General features: G+C 39.4%; 1 protein-coding gene across 1 annotated transcript; it reads right to left on the bottom strand.

Annotated features, from left to right (window-relative positions):
- Window positions 1–248: 248 nt before the first annotated feature.
- On the bottom strand, window positions 249–22,351 carry LOC755709 (nose resistant to fluoxetine protein 6). The gene is made up of 10 exons (XM_001191391.4): window positions 22,078–22,351; window positions 7,280–7,498; window positions 6,347–6,492; window positions 5,735–5,816; window positions 4,306–4,396; window positions 3,620–3,777; window positions 2,084–2,263; window positions 1,687–1,783; window positions 869–961; window positions 249–441 (listed from the first exon to the last, which is right to left on the bottom strand). The coding sequence occupies exons 1-10, from the start codon at window positions 22,079–22,081 to the stop codon at window positions 264–266; spliced, it is 1,248 nt and encodes a 415-aa protein (XP_001191391.1). The 5' UTR covers window positions 22,082–22,351; the 3' UTR covers window positions 249–263.
- Window positions 22,352–24,058: the final 1,707 nt, after the last annotated feature.

Raw genomic sequence — 24,058 nt, 5'->3', positions numbered from 1 at the left:
TGAAGCGTTTTTTGATGAAGTATATGTATTACATTTTTCCCATAATGAAGGTTTTTATTTTATTGCTCGCTCGCGAAATGTTTACACAGGATGGTTAATATTCGGCCAAGAGGTCTTTGCCCCCCCCCCCCTCTATCCCCCTGACAATATGTCCGTAGTCGGTAAAATGCACAATAAATAAGAAATTGCATGTTTGAGGGTGACAAATGCTAAAAATCTACCGCTCGTTCGTTCTATAAGAATAGGAGTAAAATAGAATGCAGTCATACCCCGCTCGATGTATTTGATGGTACAAAATTGTTGATATAAAGAAAGTTGGTCCACCACCACTGGTAACAATCTTGAGTATCTTCTATTCGTTTGTACCAGAAAGGTCCCTCTCCAAGGTAAGGATACACAAAGGTGTATAAAAGAATTACAACTGCCATCGCTGGGGTTATCCTGTCAAAAAAAAAAGTTATAGCATTTTTATGTTACTTTTTATGTTACAATCAGACTTGAAACTACTTTGTTGTGCTTTTGGTAAAAAAATAATTCAATAATTACATTAAGTTTAGCTTCGAATCCTTTGTTTAACATGTTTACAAATATGACTGAGAAAAAGATTCTCTAGAATGTATTTCCTTTTTTCGAGTAAGTAAGAGGAAAATTCAATGATGCTTAATGACTTCTAAACCATGTCGTATTTAAAAAAAAAGTTAAAAACTTGGCTATCTCTTGGGAAATATGTTGGCATACGTATGTGCACATAGTTTCAATAACATGAATTAATCAATAATGATGTCAAGCTTATCACGATCTCATCATGCAATGGAAACAATAATAATAATGATAATAATTGTACAGAAATGACTGAATAAAATGTTACCTGATATATCGATGTACTATTGCGACCAACCAGTTGACTCTTCCTATCGAATTTGACATGTATTTGAAGCTCGTATAGGCAACAAGAAGGCCGCTGTTAAATGTAAAAGAAGTATTATTTTATTCCAATAATAATAATAATAATAGTGGCTACTTGTATAGCGCACAGGTCCACCTTTCGGTGCTCATGGCGCTTAATCATAATTACCTGTAAGTTACACAATAACAATTAGCGGGTAAAGAGATTCACACAAAGAGATTTGATCATACATGCACTGGTGTCGCTAAATGGCATTGTAGATTAATATCTGTCAGACCAACGTTGAAGCGCGATTTCGAGCATAAATTTGATGTTTTGCCTGTTCACTTTTAATTGAAGCAAAATCGCGAATAAACATACTGTCCAAAAGTTGGTGGTACGTAACCATTGTTTTTCCTTTTTAACAGTGTACGGGTGCTTCATTGATTTGTTCAATTTCTCAGCAAATCAAATATTTTGTTCAATCCATGACCTTTTTGTAACTACCGCTATTGAATCACTTCAATGATAATCATTTGATATCAATATTTACAAACTTGTTATTTCACTCATTCTCTGTCTTCTTTATTGTTATGTATATAACCTGGAAAATATTCGAATAGCAAAACAAAATAACACTTCGAATGAAATACTCTAATAAGAAAATCATTGTCTAGTTCATTCTTTTAATACCACAAACAATGCTATCCGTTTATCTTTTTTTTTTAATGTCGACTATCATTTCGTGCAAACATGTGTATAACGAAATTTCAATTACTATATTCATGTTTGCAACTTACCCGAGGAAAAAGAAGGTATCTAAGGCGATATAGGCATTATAAAGTACCTGACTTGTGAACCATTTAGCTGGGAATGAGTACGCCCACATAACATCAGCTGAAGAAAAAGAAAAAGTAAGTTCGGAATAGAATTTCACAAAACCTTATAGATTAATTTGCATGCATTCAAGTTAAATAGAAACATAAATAAGATTCAGGAAAGATTGCATGCAACATTGTGCGAATTACAATTTGAACATTCACCGTCAAGCTATACCCAACCTCTCTGAGCACATAAAATGTGAGTATTAGGATGCTCAAGATAGGGTGTATTATGTAAATCAACTGCATGCATCAAACACAACAAAACCTTCACTCAAATATTTCTGTGATACAATTGCTTCCATATTATGCTTACCCAATGCACCCGAGTTTTGTTGGAAACTGAATGAATGTCCGAGAATTATCCAGAACATGCTTATAACTCTCATTCCATGAAGACATTGGATATCATCCTTCCCTGATGTCGTGTTAGTGATCTGATTCACAGAGCGGGTCAGAGAAAAACAGAGGATACATCTCCTCCATGCTGATAGATCTATAAAGAACAAGAATTAACGCTTTACAATAATATTACCGTTTTCTATTTTACTGATGTATTGGATTACCGATTACGTATTCTTTACAAGCGTGGTTTCTAAAGCGTCAACCATTACATACACCCACACTGACTCCATACACCAGGCGCGTACGCAGGGGTGTTTTGGGGGTTAACCCCCCCCCCCCTTCATTTTTGTATGTGTGTATTTTGGAGCAACCCCCTCCCCCCTCCTCCCCCTTGAGTTTAGTTCTTTTTTATTATGCTAATGGTGACCTAAAAGAGGTGACCTTACCCCCCCCCCCAAACGGAACAAAATGTCGATCGGTCAAATTTTCAAATTTTTGGGACCAAACAAAAAAAAACCAAAAGTCCTCTTACCCCCCCCCCCCCCCCCAACCCCCGCTTATTTAGCGGCTGGCTGAGTCGTTGCGAAATTTTTTGGACCAAAAGAAATTCTTCCCCCCCCCCCCCCCGCTTATTCAGCGGTTGGTTGAGTCGTTGCGAAATTGTCGGCCCGATTTAAAAATGTTAACCCCCCCCCCCTTGAAAAAATCCTGTGTACGCTACTGCCATGCACATACTACTTCCTATATTTTCGCATTATACCCTTATGAAGTTTACCTCTCCAAGATCTTTTGAGAGGTCATTTCAAAAGCTCTTTTATCTACGAAAAGAGATATCTAAACTCCCCCAACTACCCCGGACAAACACCATAACGAACAACTAGACAATGATTGTACTCCGTATCTAAAAAAGTAGGCCCTAAGAATCCCCCCCCCCCCAAACCCCACTCCGGGAACGGAGGGACCGCATTCATGTTCCCAAATGTCCGGTAAAGGGGTACTTTTCACGCAGCAAAGCCCGGCTTGTAACACACACAAAATCGGCCCGTATTGACTTTACACACCGGACTTAGGGGGGTGTTTTCAAAAGGGGGAACATGCTTATATACGCGTACCGTAAATAACACTGAGTGGTGGTGGGGGGGGGGGGGCGGGCTCCCATCACGCAAATATTACTAATACACGTACTAGTAAAGTGGAAAATGGTACAAATGCCTCACGTATAAGAAATGAATGTATTCTAGAGCCGATAAGAAGCAATTTTAATCTGTCTCTATCAGATGAAGATGATTTTTCCGACCAGTATTGTTTTGTTTATTCATTTATTTATTGACTATTTTGTGGGGGATATGTACGGCCTATATATGCCTTTTTATACATAAATATTTACATGGATAGTCTAACTAACTCTTGGAAATCCCCTTCTGGAGGACACATAATTATATTTCCTTGCACACAATTATTATTTACCCTCACAGCTACCCTCTGGGAAAAGGAAAAGAATATTAACCTTTATAATTATCTGATTGGTCAATGTTACAGGGGATCTTTGACGTCTTAACTTGAAGGATTGGTTTTCTCTCTTCATCGAAGCTGTTTAGATGATTCCGATAACTTTCATACGCAGTTGCACTGAGACACAGCATACAGAGCAGCGAAATGACGACCCTTTGAATAGGAACAACAGACAGAAATTCAAAAGGAATTATTTTTGCGAAGAGGGTGATTTTGACCCCTGCCAACAAGCATTCCCATCAACATAATTTTGGCAAGGTATAGTGGAAACAAAATTAAAATGAAATGGATCGGTCTTGAATGAACGGGGCTTAGCTAAACCGAACTGAACGAACGTGTGATTATAAACATGTTAAGCTAAGTTCTCAGAACATTTAATAATAACAACAGAAACATAATTAACAACAACAACAACAATAATAATACTGATACCAATGCCTGGTGATAATAATAATGATTGTCATTATCATAATATTAATAATCATAAAGATAATAATAACAATAATAACAATAATGATAATAATAATGAGAGTAATTGTTTTCTTTTTACCGCTTTTACAACGAACTGATCAGAGCGCTGTTACAACAAAAATTAAAATGTACATGACATAATGTTTAGGAACAATAGTAAAGTAAAATAAGCAAAGAGTAATAAATATAAAGATTTTAATTGTTGCTTACATTGTGCAAATGAATCCAGGATCACCAGATGGGTTCATTTTCTCATTGCAGATCACTCGTATTTCCCCGATCAAGTCTCCGGACATTAGTTCTGAAATTCAGGTACATATTTTATGAATTTCTACAGTCATATATTTACATCCGTCTGTTTCTTCAAAACTTCTCACAATCAAATTTTTAGGCTGAAAAAATTCATACACTAAACGGAATCCCAACTTCATCTTAGGTCAAACACAATACATAGGTTGTTTTGGTCGCTTATAGGACACCTACTCCTGTACATCCACCCCCGGCCCCCCGGATAACCGCTCCGTGTCAACTACCTACTAGGACAACTTTCCCCTAGGACAACGACCCCCTAGGAAAAACTATCCCCCGGGCAACTACCCCCGGACAACTACCCCCGGACAACTACCCCAGACAACTACTAGTTGTCCTGGGGGTAGTTGATTGGGGGTGGTTATCCGGGGGGTGAATGTCCAGGAGGTAGGTGTCCGGATACGGTTTTGTTCTGCTGTTGAGAGTCAACGACGCATGCACATAGATTGTGTAAGCTGGACACGATACGGCTCGTGCATGCATGTTAATAGGCCATTTTCGTAATGTAACCAATTTTAATGCATACGTCTTTGTGAAGTGCCTCAATACAAATTATTTCATTCACCTGATAAGAATAATAGTATTTCAATTGACAGAATCCGAATTGCATATATTAGTTGTTGCCAGGTTGGACAAACATTAGGGACTTTTAGATTCGCATGAAGACAATGGGGATTGCTACGATCGACGTCCTTTTAATGCACTGCCTTGAATTGACGTCACACGTATCAGTCCACGCAAATCTAAAAGTCCCTAATATGGCTTGACCTACCTAGCAACACTTAATATCTGCAGTTTACATTCTGACTATTGAAATACTATTATTCTTATCAGGTGAATGAAAACATTTGTATTGAGGAACTTCACAAAGACTTATGCATTAAATTTGGTTACATTACGAAAAAGGCCTATATTTTGTCGGGCAAGCACACAACAAAAAATATACATCAGAATGTGTCCTACTGATAACGTGTTTGCCTGATTTTGGGGTATGACTGGTTCGTTTGTTGCATATGGGAAACTTATCACTTATTCGGACTACTATAACAGTTTAAATATTTAATTTCGCAATTTGTGGGAGATCATGTATATAAAGTATTAAAATGAGGACACTCATTAGAAAGAAAAGGTAAAACGTAAAAAGTAACAATTTCCTAGGCAAAATGGGCACTGCATGTGTACTAGAAATGATGGGGGCATTGTACCCCCTTGCCCCCCCCCCCCCCCCCCACGGAGCGCCATCTTTGTTCAGAATTACGACCATTCGGAGTAACGAACCTTCGGAAAACGAACTTCCGGAAAACAGCATGTAACATAATGTTCTACTCACTGATGAACCGGGAAAAGAGTGATATTTCCTTCTCCATACATTCATCGGGAAGGCAAACACCTACTGATAGAGATCCACTCATCTATAAATAGGAATCAAACAATAATATGCCATAAATATTAAACGTTGAGTGGTGATCAGAAATTTCATTAAAGAAAGAGTATTTTGGAGAAATTTTATTCCAAACGAAAATAAAGAAAGTACAACATCGTGATCCACTTCTTAAAAAAATAAATCGAATTATCCTTTCATTTTAGAGATACCATTCTTAGGAAAAGTTTGAAGTTAAATTCTTTGAAGAGTGATCCATGCTACGTTGTATTTTTATATTGGCCAATTTCTACGTGCCCCCTCAACAGGCTGAACCTTCGCTGTGCCAATATTAACATTATTGACCACATTGCACTTGGTTGGTTGGCTGGTTAAACTGAATTGAACGGGATGGGATATTGTGAAAAAATAATGCAGTGCTCACTCTCACCAAGAAAGGGAGACAATAACAAAAAAAATGTTAGCGAATTTTGTTTTCGACACCCCTTCCTCTAAACCTAAACAAAAATCCGTCTTCTGTTTAATTATATATGAGAGATGTAGTGAGGAAAGTTTTCCTACCCGATTGCTGACTGACTGTAATTGTATTGGTGCTGAAATGAGACAATAGTGAAGATCTGTTGTATCTACACACTGTCTGTAGTCACCTAACCAAGCAATGTTACCCTCCAGGATACCAGAAGATGGTTTACCAGTCGCATCTACAACTAGAAAGAGAAATTAAAGCCAGACAATTTGAATTCATTAATCATCTTATACCTTTAGCCAGGCTAGTCTGTCCAAAAGTAGCCTGAACACCGGACGTCCCAGTAAGTTTTTCGTATAATAGATATCATGTTAAAACAACGATACATTAATAGGTCTGTAAAATTAGAAAACTATGTCATTTTTCCTGATTGAGGTGTCATAATAAAGGGCAGAAAGTGAACTTTCTAGACATGTGATTTTCTCTTGAAATTCAGATACCGTCCGCCAAATGACTTTTTGGTATCCTCTCTTTAAATAGATTTTAATCACTCATGCATGAAATATGCATCATAATGAGTTGCATTTAATGAAAGAGAAAGATCTAAGCTTTACAAATATGTGTTATTCATTAATTATAATTGTGATTAAGTTATGATAAAACATCGATAATTCTCGGTTTCATTTTTTCCGAGACGCACTGTTAAAAAGGAAAAAAAATTAGTGCGCAGTGCAAATTTGTCACAGTACAACGGATCTATGATTGATTTATATCAAAAATATACTACTTTTATACGTATACCATTAAACCTGACGGGACAATTGGAGCAATTCTCTACATTATACTATTCTATACTATAGTATTCTATACTATACCGGAGGTGTAAAACAGGGCCATCCCCCCCCCCCCCCCACCTTAAAAAAGAAATATCTGATGTACACAACAATTAAATTGTCAGTATGTTTTTCGAAATTGTGCTACTCCACCCCTTTTGACAATATTGTAAATTCACCCCTGCTTGGACTTACTAATATTTCGCTTCTTTCCGCCTTCAGTGAATATTTTCTCAAGTTCCTGGGAACATTGTGACCCGTTAGATACCTCTCCATCTCTGATTGATGGTAGAATATTCTCTCCTATCCAATCATTCCAAAATGACATCATGATCGAGCTTGGGATGTCATCATTCTCAAGCGATGCTTGGGCAGAAGAGAGACAGCATGCCATTGAAAGGATGATAAAGATACCTGAGGAGAAACAAGCAAATCGATCAAAGGCAGGGTCATGTATAACTTTTTTTAAAATTTTAAAGTAACCAGAGGCCAGTTTCCCGAAACAGTCATACGTTTGTGAACCCAGAGAATGAAGTGTGAGTTACTTCCTGACATGTCCAAGAACTTGGGACTTTTGACAAGTTCGAGGAACTGCATGGCCTAGGTTCTTTACCGGTTCATTTTCTTTTTGGAGTGGTCATCATTGAGATTTGACACAATGTAGATCAATATATGTCCTACTTTCACCCTATTATAATGAAGCTGGACTAATCCCTCATTGAGCGCAACTGTTTGGTTCTAATATAAAGTGTGTATACAATAGGCAAAGAATTTAGTCTATTTACCGGTCCCTGATCATACTGTACAATCATGAATAATATTCACTTCACTCTCGGGCCCACTTTACTTCTTTACTTGTTGTAAACATAATGTTTTTTAGCTTTGATCAAACAAATTAACAAAAATAATAGACATAGTAAGGAATAATAATGAATATCCATTTTGACACTTGTTTTACTTTAATTGTGTATTACCTGACAAAATACAATATAAATCTTAGGCGTAGCCGAGGGCACAGGATGGCCATATAAGCCTATGGCTCAGTGTAAACATTTCAGAGGAAAAAAAGTCAGTGGTAAATATCATCACATCACACAAACTTTACGCGTTCCATTGTTAATTTGTTACTCTTTAGAAATCGCGTATGCGTTTGAGCAAAATTATTACAGAGTTTCCGCTCCTTCTCTATCACCTCCCTAGGCCCCGTCTTTAATACAAAGAGTTACGATTGATGCAAATCAATCGCAAGCAAGAATGTCGATTTGTATCCGTGGTTGGGGGGGGGGGGATGAAAGGTGCCAAAATATTTTCGGCAATGGATAAAAGCAACCAAGAGGTAGAAGCGTGTGGCAGGTTGCACCCTCTCCCCAAGCGAAGCGCGGAAGCTTCGACGTTTCCTTAAATTATTAGGAAAAGAAGACGATTAATTGTACCGTTTTCGACTGGTAATCCTAGGCTGAATGAAGTCCCCCCCCCCCCTCCCGCGCGAAGCGCGAAAGCTCTGACGTTTCCTTAAATTATTAGAGAAAGAACACGATTTGTTGTACCGTTTTCGACTCTAAATAAGCCCTATTAATTTTGTCTGAATTCAGTTTCCCCCTCTCGCGCGAAGCGCGGAAGCTTTGACGTTTCCTTAAATTATTAGAGCAGAAGACGATTCGTCGTACCGTTTTCGTATCTTTTTAAGCCTTATTCATCTGAATTCAGTTTACCCCTCTCGCGCGAAGCGCGAAAGCTTTGATGTTTCCTCAAATTATTAGAGAAAGAACACGATTCGTTGTACCGTTTCCGACTCTAAATGAGCCCTATTAATTTTGTCTGAATTCAGTTTCCCCCTCTCGCGCGAAGCGCGGAAGCTTTGACGTTTCCCTAAATTATTAGAGCAGAAGACGATTCGTCGTACCGTTTTCGAATCTTATTAAGCCCTATTCATCTGAATTCAGTTTACCCCTCTCGTGCGATGCGCGGAAGCTTTGACGTTTCCTTATATTATTAGAAAAAGAACACGATTTGTTGTACCGTTTTCGACTCTAAATAAGCCCTATTAATTTTGTCTGAATTCAGTTTCCCCCTCTCGCGCGAAGCGCGGAAGCTTTGACGTTTCCCTAAATTATTAGAGCAGAAGACGATTCGTCGTACCGTTTTTCGAATCTTATTAAGCCTTATTCATCTGAATTCAGTTTACCCCTCTCGCGCGAAGCGCGAAAGCTTTGATGTTTCCTCAAATTATTAGAGAAAGAACACGATTCGTTGTACCGTTTTCGACTCTAAATAAGCCCTATTAATTTTGTCTGAATTCACTTTCCCCCTCTCGCGCGAAGCGCGGAAGCTTTGACGTTTCCTTAAATTATTAGAGCAGAAGACGATTCGTCGTACCGTTTTCGAATCTTATTAAGCCCTATTCATCTGAATTCAGTTTACCCCTCTCGCGCGAAGCGCGAAAGCTTTGATGTTTCCTCAAATTATTAGAGAAAGAACACGATTCGTTGTACCGTTTTCGACTCTAAATGAGCCCTATTAATTTTGTCTGAATTCACTTTCCCCCTCTCGCGCGAAGCGCGGAAGCTTTGACATTTCCTTAAATTATTAGAGCAGAAGACGATTCGTCGTACCGTTTTCGAATCTTATTAAGCCCTATTCATCTGAATTCAGTTTACCCCTCTCGCGCGAAGCGCGAAAGCTTTGATGTTTCCTCAAATTATTAGAGAAAGAACACGATTCGTTGTACCGTTTTCGACTCTAAATGAGCCCTATTAATTTTGTCTGAATTCAGTTTCCCCCTCTCGCGCGAAGCGCGGAAGCTTTGACGTTTCCTTAAATTATTAGAGCAGAAGACGATTCGTCGTACCGTTTTCGAATCTTATTAAGCCCTATTCATCTGAATTCAGTTTCCCCCTCTCGCGCGAAGCGCGAAAGCTGTGATGTTTCCTCAAATTATTAGAGAAAGAACACGATTCGTTGTACCGTTTTCGACTCTAAATGAGCCCTATTAATTTTGTCTGAATTCAGTTTACCCCTCTCGCGCGAAGCGCGAAAGCTTTGACGTTTCCTCAAATTATTAGAGAAAGAACACGATTCGTTGTAACGTTTTCGACTTTTAGTAAGCCCTATTAGTCTGAATTCAGTTTCCCACTTTCGCGCGAAGCGCGGAAGCTTTGACGTTTCCTTAAATTATTAGAAAAAGAACACGGTTTGTTGTACCGTTTTCGACTCTAAATAAGCCCTATTAATTTTGTCTGAATTCAGTTTCCCCCTCTCGCGCGAAGCGCGGAAGCTTTGACGTTTCCCTAAATTATTAGAGCAGAAGACGATTCGTCGTACCGTTTTTCGAATCTTATTAAGCCTTATTCATCTGAATTCAGTTTACCCCTCTCGCGCGAAGCGCGAAAGCTTTGATGTTTCCTCAAATTATTAGAGAAAGAACACGATTCGTTGTACCGTTTTCGACTCTAAATAAGCCCTATTAATTTTGTCTGAATTCAGTTTCCCCCTCTCGCGCGAAGCGCGGAAGATTTGAAGTTTCCTTAAATTATTAGAGCAGAAGACGATTCGTCGTACCGCTTTCGAATCTTATTAAGCCCTATTCATCTGAATTCAGTTTACCCCTCTCGCGCGAAGCGCGAAAGCTTTGATGTTTCCTCAAATTATTAGAGAAAGAACACGATTCGTTGTACCGTTTTCGACTCTAAATAAGCCCTATTAATTTTGTCTGAATTCACTTTCCCCCTCTCGCGCGAAGCGCGGAAGCTTTGACGTTTCCTTAAATTATTAGAGCAGAAGACGATTCGTCGTACCGTTTTCGAATCTTATTAAGCCCTATTCATCTGAATTCAGTTTACCCCTCTCGCGCGAAGCGCGAAAGCTTTGATGTTTCCTCAAATTATTAGAGAAAGAACACGATTCGTTGTACCGTTTTCGACTCTAAATGAGCCCTATTAATTTTGTCTGAATTCACTTTCCCCCTCTCGCGCGAAGCGCGGAAGCTTTGACATTTCCTTAAATTATTAGAGCAGAAGACGATTCGTCGTACCGTTTTCGAATCTTATTAAGCCCTATTCATCTGAATTCAGTTTACCCCTCTCGCGCGAAGCGCGAAAGCTTTGATGTTTCCTCAAATTATTAGAGAAAGAACACGATTCGTTGTACCGTTTTCGACTCTAAATGAGCCCTATTAATTTTGTCTGAATTCAGTTTCCCCCTCTCGCGCGAAGCGCGGAAGCTTTGACGTTTCCTTAAATTATTAGAGCAGAAGACGATTCGTCGTACCGTTTTCGAATCTTATTAAGCCCTATTCATCTGAATTCAGTTTCCCCCTCTCGCGCGAAGCGCGAAAGCTGTGATGTTTCCTCAAATTATTAGAGAAAGAACACGATTCGTTGTACCGTTTTCGACTCTAAATGAGCCCTATTAATTTTGTCTGAATTCAGTTTACCCCTCTCGCGCGAAGCGCGAAAGCTTTGACGTTTCCTCAAATTATTAGAGAAAGAACACGATTCGTTGTAACGTTTTCGACTTTTAGTAAGCCCTATTAGTCTGAATTCAGTTTCCCACTTTCGCGCGAAGCGCGGAAGCTTTGACGTTTCCTTAAATTATTAGAAAAAGAACACGATTTGTTGTACCGTTTTCGACTCTAAATAAGCCCTATTAATTTTGTCTGAATTCAGTTTCCCCCTCTCGCGCGAAGCGCGGAAGCTTTGACGTTTCCCTAAATTATTAGAGCAGAAGACGATTCGTCGTACCGTTTTTCGAATCTTATTAAGCCTTATTCATCTGAATTCAGTTTACCCCTCTCGCGCGAAGCGCGAAAGCTTTGATGTTTCCTCAAATTATTAGAGAAAGAACACGATTCGTTGTACCGTTTTCGACTCTAAATAAGCCCTATTAATTTTGTCTGAATTCAGTTTCCCCCTCTCGCGCGAAGCGCGGAAGATTTGAAGTTTCCTTAAATTATTAGAGCAGAAGACGATTCGTCGTACCGTTTTCGAATCTTATTAAGCCCTATTCATCTGAATTCAGTTTCCCCCTCTCGCGCGAAGCGCGAAAGCTGTGATGTTTCCTCAAATTATTAGAGAAAGAACACGATTCGTTGTACCGTTTTCGACTCTAAATGAGCCCTATTAATTTTGTCTGAATTCAGTTTCCCCCTCTCGCGCGAAGCGCGGAAGCTTTGACGTTTCCCTAAATTATTAGAGCAGAAGACGATTCGTCGTACCGTTTTCGAATCTTATTAAGCCCTATTCATCTGAAATCAGTTTACCCCTCTCGCGCGAAGCGCGAAAGCTTTGATGTTTCCTCAAATTATTAGAGAAAGAACACGATTCGTTGTACCGTTTTCGACTCTAAATAAGCCCTATTAATTTTGTCTGAATTCAGTTTCCCCCTCTCGCGCGAAGCGCGGAAGCTTTGAAGTTTCCTTAAATTATTAGAGCAGAAGACGATTCGTCGTACCGCTTTCGAATCTTATTAAGCCCTATTCATCTGAATTCAGTTTACCCCTCTCGCGCGAAGCGCGAAAGCTTTGATGTTTCCTCAAATTATTAGAGAAAGAACACGATTCGTTGTACCGTTTTCGACTCTAAATGAGCCCTATTAATTTTGTCTGAATTCAGTTTCCCCCTCTCGCGCGAAGCGCGGAAGCTTTGACGTTTCTTTAAATTATTAGAGCAGAAGACGATTCGTCGTACCGTTTTCGAATCTTATTAAGCCCTATTCATCTGAAATCAGTTTACCCCTCTCGCGCGAAGCGCGAAAGCTTTGATGTTTCCTCAAATTATTAGAGAAAGAACACGATTCGTTGTACCGTTTTCGACTCTAAATAAGCCCTATTAATTTTGTCTGAATTCAGTTACCCCCTCTCGCGCGAAGCGCGGAAGCTTTGAAGTTTCCTTAAATTATTAGAGCAGAAGACGATTCGTCGTACCGCTTTCGAATCTTATTAAGCCCTATTCATCTGAATTCAGTTTACCCCTCTCGCGCGAAGCGCGAAAGCTTTGATGTTTCCTCAAATTATTAGAGAAAGAACACGATTCGTTGTACCGTTTTCGACTCTAAATAAGCCCTATTAATTTTGTCTGAATTCACTTTCCCCCTCTCGCGCGAAGCGCGGAAGCTTTGACGTTTCCTTAAATTATTAGAGCAGAAGACGATTCGTCGTACCGTTTTCGAATCTTATTAAGCCCTATTCATCTGAATTCAGTTTACCCCTCTCGCGCGAAGCGCGAAAGCTTTGATGTTTCCTCAAATTATTAGAGAAAGAACACGATTCGTTGTACCGTTTTCGACTCTAAATGAGCCCTATTAATTTTGTCTGAATTCACTTTCCCCCTCTCGCGCGAAGCGCGGAAGCTTTGACATTTCCTTAAATTATTAGAGCAGAAGACGATTCGTCGTACCGTTTTCGAATCTTATTAAGCCCTATTCATCTGAATTCAGTTTACCCCTCTCGCGCGAAGCGCGAAAGCTTTGATGTTTCCTCAAATTATTAGAGAAAGAACACGATTCGTTGTACCGTTTTCGACTCTAAATGAGCCCTATTAATTTTGTCTGAATTCAGTTTCCCCCTCTCGCGCGAAGCGCGGAAGCTTTGACGTTTCCTTAAATTATTAGAGCAGAAGACGATTCGTCGTACCGTTTTCGAATCTTATTAAGCCCTATTCATCTGAATTCAGTTTCCCCCTCTCGCGCGAAGCGCGAAAGCTGTGATGTTTCCTCAAATTATTAGAGAAAGAACACGATTCGTTGTACCGTTTTCGACTCTAAATGAGCCCTATTAATTTTGTCTGAATTCAGTTTACCCCTCTCGCGCGAAGCGCGAAAGCTTTGACGTTTCCTCAAATTATTAGAGAAAGAACACGATTCGTTGTAACGTTTTCGACTTTTAGTAAGCCCTATTAGTCTGAATTCAGTTTCCCACTTTCGCGCGAAGCGCGGAAGCTTTGACGTTTCCTTAAATTATTAGAAAAAGAACACGATTTGTTGTACCGTTTTCGACTCTAAATAAGCCCTATTAATTTTGTCTGAATTCAGTTTCCCCCTCTCGCGCGAAGCGCGGAAGCTTTGACGTTTCCCTAAATTATTAGAGCAGAAGACGATTCGTCGTACCGTTTTTCGAATCTTATTAAGCCTTATTCATCTGAATTCAGTTTACCCCTCTCGCGCGAAGCGCGAAAGCTTTGATGTTTCCTCAAATTATTAGAGAAAGAACACGATTCGTTGTACCGTTTTCGACTCTAAATAAGCCCTATTAATTTTGTCTGAATTCAGTTTCCCCCTCTCGCGCGAAGCGCGGAAGATTTGAAGTTTCCTTAAATTATTAGAGCAGAAGACGATTCGTCGTACCGTTTTCGAATCTTATTAAGCCCTATTCATCTGAATTCAGTTTCCCCCTCTCGCGCGAAGCGCGAAAGCTGTGATGTTTCCTCAAATTATTAGAGAAAGAACACGATTCGTTGTACCGTTTTCGACTCTAAATGAGCCCTATTAATTTTGTCTGAATTCAGTTTCCCCCTCTCGCGCGAAGCGCGGAAGCTTTGACGTTTCCCTAAATTATTAGAGCAGAAGACGATTCGTCGTACCGTTTTCGAATCTTATTAAGCCCTATTCATCTGAAATCAGTTTACCCCTCTCGCGCGAAGCGCGAAAGCTTTGATGTTTCCTCAAATTATTAGAGAAAGAACACGATTCGTTGTACCGTTTTCGACTCTAAATAAGCCCTATTAATTTTGTCTGAATTCAGTTTCCCCCTCTCGCGCGAAGCGCGGAAGCTTTGAAGTTTCCTTAAATTATTAGAGCAGAAGACGATTCGTCGTACCGCTTTCGAATCTTATTAAGCCCTATTCATCTGAATTCAGTTTACCCCTCTCGCGCGAAGCGCGAAAGCTTTGATGTTTCCTCAAATTATTAGAGAAAGAACACGATTCGTTGTACCGTTTTCGACTCTAAATGAGCCCTATTAATTTTGTCTGAATTCAGTTTCCCCTCTCGCGCGAAGCGCGGAAGCTTTGACGTTTCTTTAAATTATTAGAGCAGAAGACGATTCGTCGTACCGTTTTCGAATCTTATTAAGCCCTATTCATCTGAAATCAGTTTACCCCTCTCGCGCGAAGCGCGAAAGCTTTGATGTTTCCTCAAATTATTAGAGAAAGAACACGATTCGTTGTACCGTTTTCGACTCTAAATAAGCCCTATTAATTTTGTCTGAATTCAGTTACCCCCTCTCGCGCGAAGCGCGGAAGCTTTGAAGTTTCCTTAAATTATTAGAGCAGAAGACGATTCGTCGTACCGCTTTCGAATCTTATTAAGCCCTATTCATCTGAATTCAGTTTACCCCTCTCGCGCGAAGCGCGAAAGCTTTGATGTTTCCTCAAATTATTAGAGAAAGAACACGATTCGTTGTACCGTTTTCGACTCTAAATAAGCCCTATTAATTTTGTCTGAATTCACTTTCCCCCTCTCGCGCGAAGCGCGGAAGCTTTGACGTTTCCTTAAATTATTAGAGCAGAAGACGATTCGTCGTACCGTTTTCGAATCTTATTAAGCCCTATTCATCTGAATTCAGTTTACCCCTCTCGCGCGAAGCGCGAAAGCTTTGATGTTTCCTCAAATTATTAGAGAAAGAACACGATTCGTTGTACCGTTTTCGACTCTAAATGAGCCCTATTAATTTTGTCTGAATTCACTTTCCCCCTCTCGCGCGAAGCGCGGAAGCTTTGACATTTCCTTAAATTATTAGAGCAGAAGACGATTCGTCGTACCGTTTTCGAATCTTATTAAGCCCTATTCATCTGAATTCAGTTTACCCCTCTCGCGCGAAGCGCGAAAGCTTTGATGTTTCCTCAAATTATTAGAGAAAGAACACGATTCGTTGTACCGTTTTCGACTCTAAATGAGCCCTATTAATTTTGTCTGAATTCAGTTTCCCCCTCTCGCGCGAAGCGCGGAAGCTTTGACGTTTCCTTAAATTATTAGAGCAGAAGACGATTCGTCGTACCGTTTTCGAATCTTATTAAGCCCTATTCATCTGAATTCAGTTTCCCCCTCTCGCGCGAAGCGCGAAAGCTGTGATGTTTCCTCAAATTATTAGAGAAAGAACACGATTCGTTGTACCGTTTTCGACTCTAAATGAGCCCTATTAATTTTGTCTGAATTCAGTTTACCCCTCTCGCGCGAAGCGCGAAAGCTTTGACGTTTCCTCAAATTATTAGAGAAAGAACACGATTCGTTGTAACGTTTTCGACTTTTAGTAAGCCCTATTAGTCTGAATTCAGTTTCCCACTTTCGCGCGAAGCGCGGAAGCTTTGACGTTTCCTTAAATTATTAGAAAAAGAACACGATTTGTTGTACCGTTTTCGACTCTAAATAAGCCCTATTAATTTTGTCTGAATTCAGTTTCCCCCTCTCGCGCGAAGCGCGGAAGCTTTGACGTTTCCCTAAATTATTAGAGCAGAAGACGATTCGTCGTACCGTTTTTCGAATCTTATTAAGCCTTATTCATCTGAATTCAGTTTACCCCTCTCGCGCGAAGCGCGAAAGCTTTGATGTTTCCTCAAATTATTAGAGAAAGAACACGATTCGTTGTACCGTTTTCGACTCTAAATAAGCCCTATTAATTTTGTCTGAATTCAGTTTCCCCCTCTCGCGCGAAGCGCGGAAGATTTGAAGTTTCCTTAAATTATTAGAGCAGAAGACGATTCGTCGTACCGTTTTCGAATCTTATTAAGCCCTATTCATCTGAATTCAGTTTCCCCCTCTCGCGCGAAGCGCGAAAGCTGTGATGTTTCCTCAAATTATTAGAGAAAGAACACGATTCGTTGTACCGTTTTCGACTCTAAATGAGCCCTATTAATTTTGTCTGAATTCAGTTTCCCCCTCTCGCGCGAAGCGCGGAAGCTTTGACGTTTCCCTAAATTATTAGAGCAGAAGACGATTCGTCGTACCGTTTTCGAATCTTATTAAGCCCTATTCATCTGAAATCAGTTTACCCCTCTCGCGCGAAGCGCGAAAGCTTTGATGTTTCCTCAAATTATTAGAGAAAGAACACGATTCGTTGTACCGTTTTCGACTCTAAATAAGCCCTATTAATTTTGTCTGAATTCAGTTTCCCCCTCTCGCGCGAAGCGCGGAAGCTTTGAAGTTTCCTTAAATTATTAGAGCAGAAGACGATTCGTCGTACCGCTTTCGAATCTTATTAAGCCCTATTCATCTGAATTCAGTTTACCCCTCTCGCGCGAAGCGCGAAAGCTTTGATGTTTCCTCAAATTATTAGAGAAAGAACACGATTCGTTGTACCGTTTTCGACTCTAAATGAGCCCTATTAATTTTGTCTGAATTCAGTTTCCCCCTCTCGCGCGAAGCGCGGAAGCTTTGACGTTTCTTTAAATTATTAGAGCAGAAGACGATTCGTCGTACCGTTTTCGAATCTTATTAAGCCCTATTCATCTGAAATCAGTTTACCCCTCTCGCGCGAAGCGCGAAAGCTTTGATGTTTCCTCAAATTATTAGAGAAAGAACACGATTCGTTGTACCGTTTTCGACTCTAAATAAGCCCTATTAATTTTGTCTGAATTCAGTTTCCCCCTCTCGCGCGAAGCGCGGAAGCTTTGAAGTTTCCTTAAATTATTAGAGCAGAAGACGATTCGTCGTACCGCTTTCGAATCTTATTAAGCCCTATTCATCTGAATTCAGTTTACCCCTCTCGCGCGAAGCGCGAAAGCTTTGATGTTTCCTCAAATTATTAGAGAAAGAACACGATTCGTTGTACCGTTTTCGACTCTAAATGAGCCTTATTAATTTTGTCTGAATTCAGTTTCCCCCTCTCGCGCGAAGCGCGGAAGCTTTGACGTTTCTTTAAATTATTAGAGCAGAAGACGATTCGTCGTACCGTTTTCGAATCTTATTAAGCCCTATTCATCTGAATTCAGTTTACCCCTCTCGCGCGAAGCGCGAAAGCTTTGATGTTTCCTCAAATTATTAGAGAAAGAACACGATTCGTTGTACCGTTTTCGACTCTAAATGAGCCCTATTAATTTTGTCTGAATTCAGTTTCCCCCTCTCGCGCGAAGCGCGGAAGCTTTGACGTTTCCTTAAATTATTAGAGCAGAAGACGATTCGTCGTACCGTTTTCGAATCTTATTAAGCCCTATTCATCTGAATTCAGTTTACCCCTCTCGCGCAAAGCGCGAAAGCTATGATGTTTCCTCAAATTATTAGAGAAAGAACACGATTCGTTGTACCGTTTTCGACTCTAAATGAGCCCTATTAATTTTGTCTGAATTTAGTTTACCCCTCTCGCGCGAAGCGCGAAAGCTTTGACGTTTCCTCAAATTATTAGAGAAAGAACACGATTCGTTGTAACGTTTTCGACTTTTAGTAAGCCCTATTAGTCTGAATTCAGTTTCCCACTTTCGCGCGAAGCGCGGAAGCTTTGACGTTTCCTTAAATTATTAGAAAAAGAAGACGATTCGTTGTACCGTCCTCGATTCGTCTAAATGAAGTTTCCCCTTCCGCGCGAAGCGCGGAATTTCTGGCGTTTCATCACAATATAAAGAAAGGAAAATGATTCGTCGTACCGTTGTTGACTCTTAAACCATGTTTGAATTTAGTTTCCCCGAAAATTTTAAACCTCTGATTTCTTTAGCTGATATTATAGGAAAGTGAAACTTCGAGAAAATACAAGTATTGTAATTGTAGTCACTCTCGAAGTCGTCACAGCGGATGAGAAGTCGCAGTTCGTAGGGAAAAAAATTTGTCGGCCGACCGACAATATACATCTCACCGACTTCAAACTTATGCATTGATGAGGATCGAGCAAGAATACCGACACAGCTGACCCGACACAGCAACATATTTACCCGTGTCTTTCTTGCTCCCTCGACGAGACGACTCCACCCAACAACCCCCTTTTCTCTTTTACTCCCACTCCTCCTGTCTCAGACTCTTACCTCCCCTCTCTCTCCTCTCTTTCATCCCCCGTTTCTTTTGTTTCCCTTTCACTCTTTTTTCTTCTTCTTTTCCTTTTCTTTCTTTTCTTTCTTTTCCTTTCTTTCCTCTCCCCCCTCTTTTTCTTTTTTCTCTTTCTTTCTTCTCTTTTCTTTCCTTTCTTTCCTTTCTTTCTTTTCTTTTCCTTTTCTTTTTTTCTTTTCTTTCCCTTCCCCTCTCTTTTTTTCCCTCTCTTTTTTTCCCTCCCCCTTTTCTCTTTTTCCCGACGGCAGCGCAATTTTACCGACAATATCCTGACAGGTGGGGGGTGTCGCACCCCCCCACACCCCCCCCCCCTTTGGCGACGCCCCTGTTTGGCGCACTGCATTTATATATGCTGTTGATTGAACAAATTGAATAAATTCATCAATTCCTGATGAAGCCGTATGAGCGAGAATTCAATTTATTCTTATCTCATATACAGTTGTCTCATTTAATTCGTATATATGTATGTATTTTGAAAATGAGATAGCAAAATGTGTATATTGATCGCCATCTTGCGAGTAATAACCATTAACTACTCTCATCGGGTTTTCATCATTATTGTTCTCTTTTTTTTTTTTTTGAGGGTGAATTATTCGGGGGATGATTGTACAGGCCATTCCCCCCACCTGAAATATTGGGGGGGGGGATATATCCCCCCTCCACCCCCCCCCCGGGATCGACAACCATGGACTCGCAAGTCCTCCAATCAATCGCAAGTTTGCAGTCTCCTATCTCTTTTGTTGCGATTGATATCAATCGCAAATAAGTTGCAATTGATGTTAGGGACTTTTAGAATGAGTGGACGAGAACACGACGAATGCCAACTGACCATGCGTGTCAACGTACTCAACTGCCCATGTTGACTACAATTAGAAATCTTTTAGATTGCACTCAACGATATACATGCATGTAGGAAGTAACACTATATGAACATGACAGACAAAGAAAGAGGACAAAATATACAGTTCCTCATTCTACTTTCAACAATAGGCCATTTTCGTAATGTAACCAAATTTAATGCATAGGTCTTTGTGAAGTGCCTCAATACAAATTATTTAATTCACCTGATAGGAATAATAGTATTTCAATAGTCAGAATGCAACTGCATAAGTGTTGCTAGGTAGGTCAAGCCATAATGTTTGTCCAACCTAGCTGGCAACAACTATAATGTATGCAGTTAGGATTCTGTCTATTGAAATACTATTATTCCTATCAGGTGAATGAAATAGTTTGTATTGAGGCACTTCACAAAGACATGTGCATTAAATTTGGTTACATTACGAAAATGGCCTATTGCTACGTGGTAGAACATCCCTTCACTGCTATTATGTAAAAATGTGAACATGCATGTGACACTGTTCTACACATTTTTACATAATAGCAGGGAAGGGATGTTACTTTGTCTACATGAGGAACTGTATATTTTATGCGCACGCGGCATATACTAGTACCGTACTAGATTTAGGAAAATCAAGGTTGACGCATTCTCGATCGCCGACTGAGACGACGTGACGCATGCGCAGTGCCTTAAAATGACGTCACACGTTGCAGTCAAGGCTGTCAACGTGCAATTCTAAAAGTCCCTATTAACCCTTTGTAAGACAGGGCCTAGACCGAAAGCTTCAGTCTCTATACCGTCGGTTGTTCCACTGAGACTACGTCTGGCTCCACCTCCGGTTATAGTGGAGCCAGACGTAGTCTCAGTGGAACAACCGACGGTATAGAGACTGAAGCTTTCGGTCTAGACAGGGCCCTGCATGCATGGGTGTCGATCCGTAACTGATACCTATTCATCAGGGGGGATGATCTATTCATTCATCCCCCCCCCCTGATGAATAGGTATTACGTAAGTATCGACACCCATGCCTGCATGGTCTTGGGTCGCGCACGACTGGATGTCTGTCCTTGCCGTAACGTAAGACAAGAACAGATTCTCGTGACGAGCGTGTCCCTGAGGATGAAAAACAAAATACATTCAATTCAATTCAATTTAATTTATATGCAAGGTAAGAGTAAACTTTTTACTATATTTACAAAGGTTTTATGCGGGGCTTTCCATGAAGGTTGCGAAAACCTGTAAAGTTGGATCGCCCATTACAGACATACAAAATATTATAATCACACAACAATAAATAAAGTAAAATAAGCAAACTACAGACACATCAACTATCTATAAGACGAGAGAAAGTGGGAAAAAATATTAATGGGGGAAAGCAAACAACAATGAAAGGGGGTTCAGATATTAAAAACATCAACAATACTGATGATTAATAACTATTTAGTAGTAAGATTTTATATTGTTTTCTAAAGAAAGATATGGATTGTGATTTAGTTATTAATTGGGGAATCATATTCCACTGTTTAGGACCTAGATAACCCATTGATTTAGCTTCATAACTAGACTTAACAGACCATAAATGGAATTTGTTGGAAAATCGGGTATTATAATTATGAATTAAGACCATGCAAAGAATTCACACATTTATTTATATTCGAATTACCAGGTATTCCCATGAATATATCCCCCCATTTCAGATCTCTTAATTCAGCCAAGCCGAAATATTTAATACAGAATTGCCATAACTGTTAAGTTTTGTGCACACACGCACACACAAACAAACGCACACATACACAAAAGAAAACGAATCGAGAGAAAAATAAAAATAAAAGAATGAGGATCGAGAAGACGAAAGAAGAAGAAGAAGAAGAGGAAGAGGAGGAGGAGGAAGAAGAAGAAGAAGAAGAGGAAGAGGAGGAGGAGGAAGAAGAAGAAGAAAAAAGAAGAAGAAGAAGAAGAAGAAGAAGAAGAAGAAGAAGAAGAAGAAGAAGAAGAAGAAGAAGAAGAAGAAGAAGAAGAAGAAGAAGAAGAAGAAGAAGAAGAAGAAGAAGAAGAAGAAAAAAGAAGAAGAAGAAGAAGAAGAAAAAGAAGAAAAAGAAGAAGAAGAAGTAGAAAAAAAAGAAGAAGAAGAAGAAGAAGAGAAGAAGAAATTATGGAGAAGAGGAATGATAAAAAAGGTACTACACTAACTTACCCATTTTAATTATCAAACTGTTCCGAAAATTCCTGTAACTTGGCTACACTCGATTCCAATCACTGAGTAGCCTGATTCCATGGAATTATGCACAGCACACGTAAATGTACGTGCATAGTAATAATATTTGTTGATAAATATAATTCCTGGCTGTTATCCCGTATTTTATCTCGTCGTCATTTATGTAACAGAGTACGTGATGGCGATCAACCTGAAAATGCAGTAGGTAAGATCTCGTCCACTCCTGTGGACTTTCACTAGCCAAGTGAATCATCAGGGGGGGATGATCTATTCATTCATCCCCCCCTGATGAATAGGTATTACGTAAGGATCGACACAGTGATACTCACAGTTTAAGATGTATGAATGTATGATGCGGGGGAACTGTACTGTCACCATGTACATGACGGACAAAGAAAGAGGACAAAATATACAGTTCCTCAGGTAGACAAAGGAACATCCCTTCATTGCTATTATGAAAAGTGTGTAGAACAGGTGTCACATGCATATTCACCTGTTCTACATATTTGTACATAATAGCAGTGAAGGGCTTTGTCTACCTAAGGAACTGTATATTTTGTCCTCTTTCTTTGTCCGTCGTGTTCATAGTGTGTAATGTGCATCTTAGCATGAAGAGGTCCCACAAGCAATGCACTCTTAATTGGCATGAAACACAGATGGAAGTATTCTTGAAAATGGGAAACAAATGCTATTTATGTAGCACCTCCATCGTTGTAGGAGTGATTATTTCAAAATGTACAAAGTGGGACCTCTTCATGTTTTGAAGATCTGTGGATGTATTGTTCGGGGTCATTGAATGATTGAAGAAATGTGCTAACCGTGAACTGGTCTATTGGTAGCCATGCCCATGACGTATTTTGCGAGGCCCCGGCCCTCACCTAGTTCTGTATTTGCTATGCACTAAAAAAAACTCCCCCCTCCAAAATACTTTCAAAATGCTTAATCATACATTCATCCTGAATGTGATAGCATGTATTTTAAATGTGTTGTTTTCACCCCCTGTATAAAACATATCTATTCCATCATTAATAACTAAAAAATGAAAGATTAGGAAGTTGTTTGTACTGACTAAATTAGTTAGAGAGGAGCTCGCAAGTGTTGCCAATTTGTGTTTCACTGAATGATGACAACTTCAAATATTTCCTATTTTGTATCGGATATCGGTCAAATTCCACTAATTTGCATCTCCCAGACGTAAATAATCAGGCTCCTTTTCACTTTTATTAAATTATTATTATTTTATTATTATTTATTCGACCATAAAAACACATTCAGCATGTACAGTGTATATAGGTGTATACAGAGTGAAATAGGAAAAATACAAAGTAAGATAAAGAAGGAATAGCATGTGGGTCAGGGTGCACAAAAGCGAAATTCTTCCCTGTTGCCCGGGGGCATGTGCACCCTCACATGCCATTCCGAGACATAATAGAATATATTGCAAGGTTCACATTATATAAGTATACAAAATAATTACAAACAATCATTCAGAAAATCATGATTAAATTAAATTTCGATAAATGCATTAAGAGGATATGAAGCTGCAATGAATAGAGTGCTTTAAGATTTGTATGCAGAAAAAACTTAAAACTTAAAATAACCAGAACACAATTAACATAAATCGTCATTATTCAATTGATCCAACGGTGTCTCATTCAAAGAAATTCTAATTAAAAAGAAAAAAGAAGAGATGTGTAATTGTTCAAGGTAAATCTGACCAGCAATTTCTTGTATATAACAAAAATATACATATGAATAGAGCGTAAATATTGTTTTGGGCTATACAGTCAAGGAAATTATAAAACGTCATGTACCACAATAATGTACAATTTTTGCAGAAATTAAAGGTGCAATAAGCATTAGGATTGATAATCATTCACAAAATATTGAGTAGGGCCTATGGTGTTATCATTTAAGAAGAGTGGCATAATGTGGATATGAAGCTATCAATGTGGACCAT

This window comes from Strongylocentrotus purpuratus, unplaced genomic scaffold (assembly GCF_000002235.5).
Source record: "Strongylocentrotus purpuratus isolate Spur 01 unplaced genomic scaffold, Spur_5.0 spur5_scaffold_7, whole genome shotgun sequence".
Lineage (NCBI taxonomy): Eukaryota > Metazoa > Echinodermata > Echinoidea > Camarodonta > Strongylocentrotidae > Strongylocentrotus > Strongylocentrotus purpuratus.
This window is presented reverse-complemented; position numbering and strand designations above follow the sequence as displayed.

Coding starts and splice junctions, on each gene's coding strand:
- LOC755709 (XM_001191391.4), bottom strand. Junction 4,397..5,734: donor ACTCTTTTCCCGGTTCATCA/GTGAGTAGAACA, acceptor CCTGAATTTCAG/AACTAATGTCCGGAGACTTG. Junction 3,778..4,305: donor CCTGGATTCATTTGCACAAT/GTAAGCAACAAT, acceptor TCCTATTCAAAG/GGTCGTCATTTCGCTGCTCT.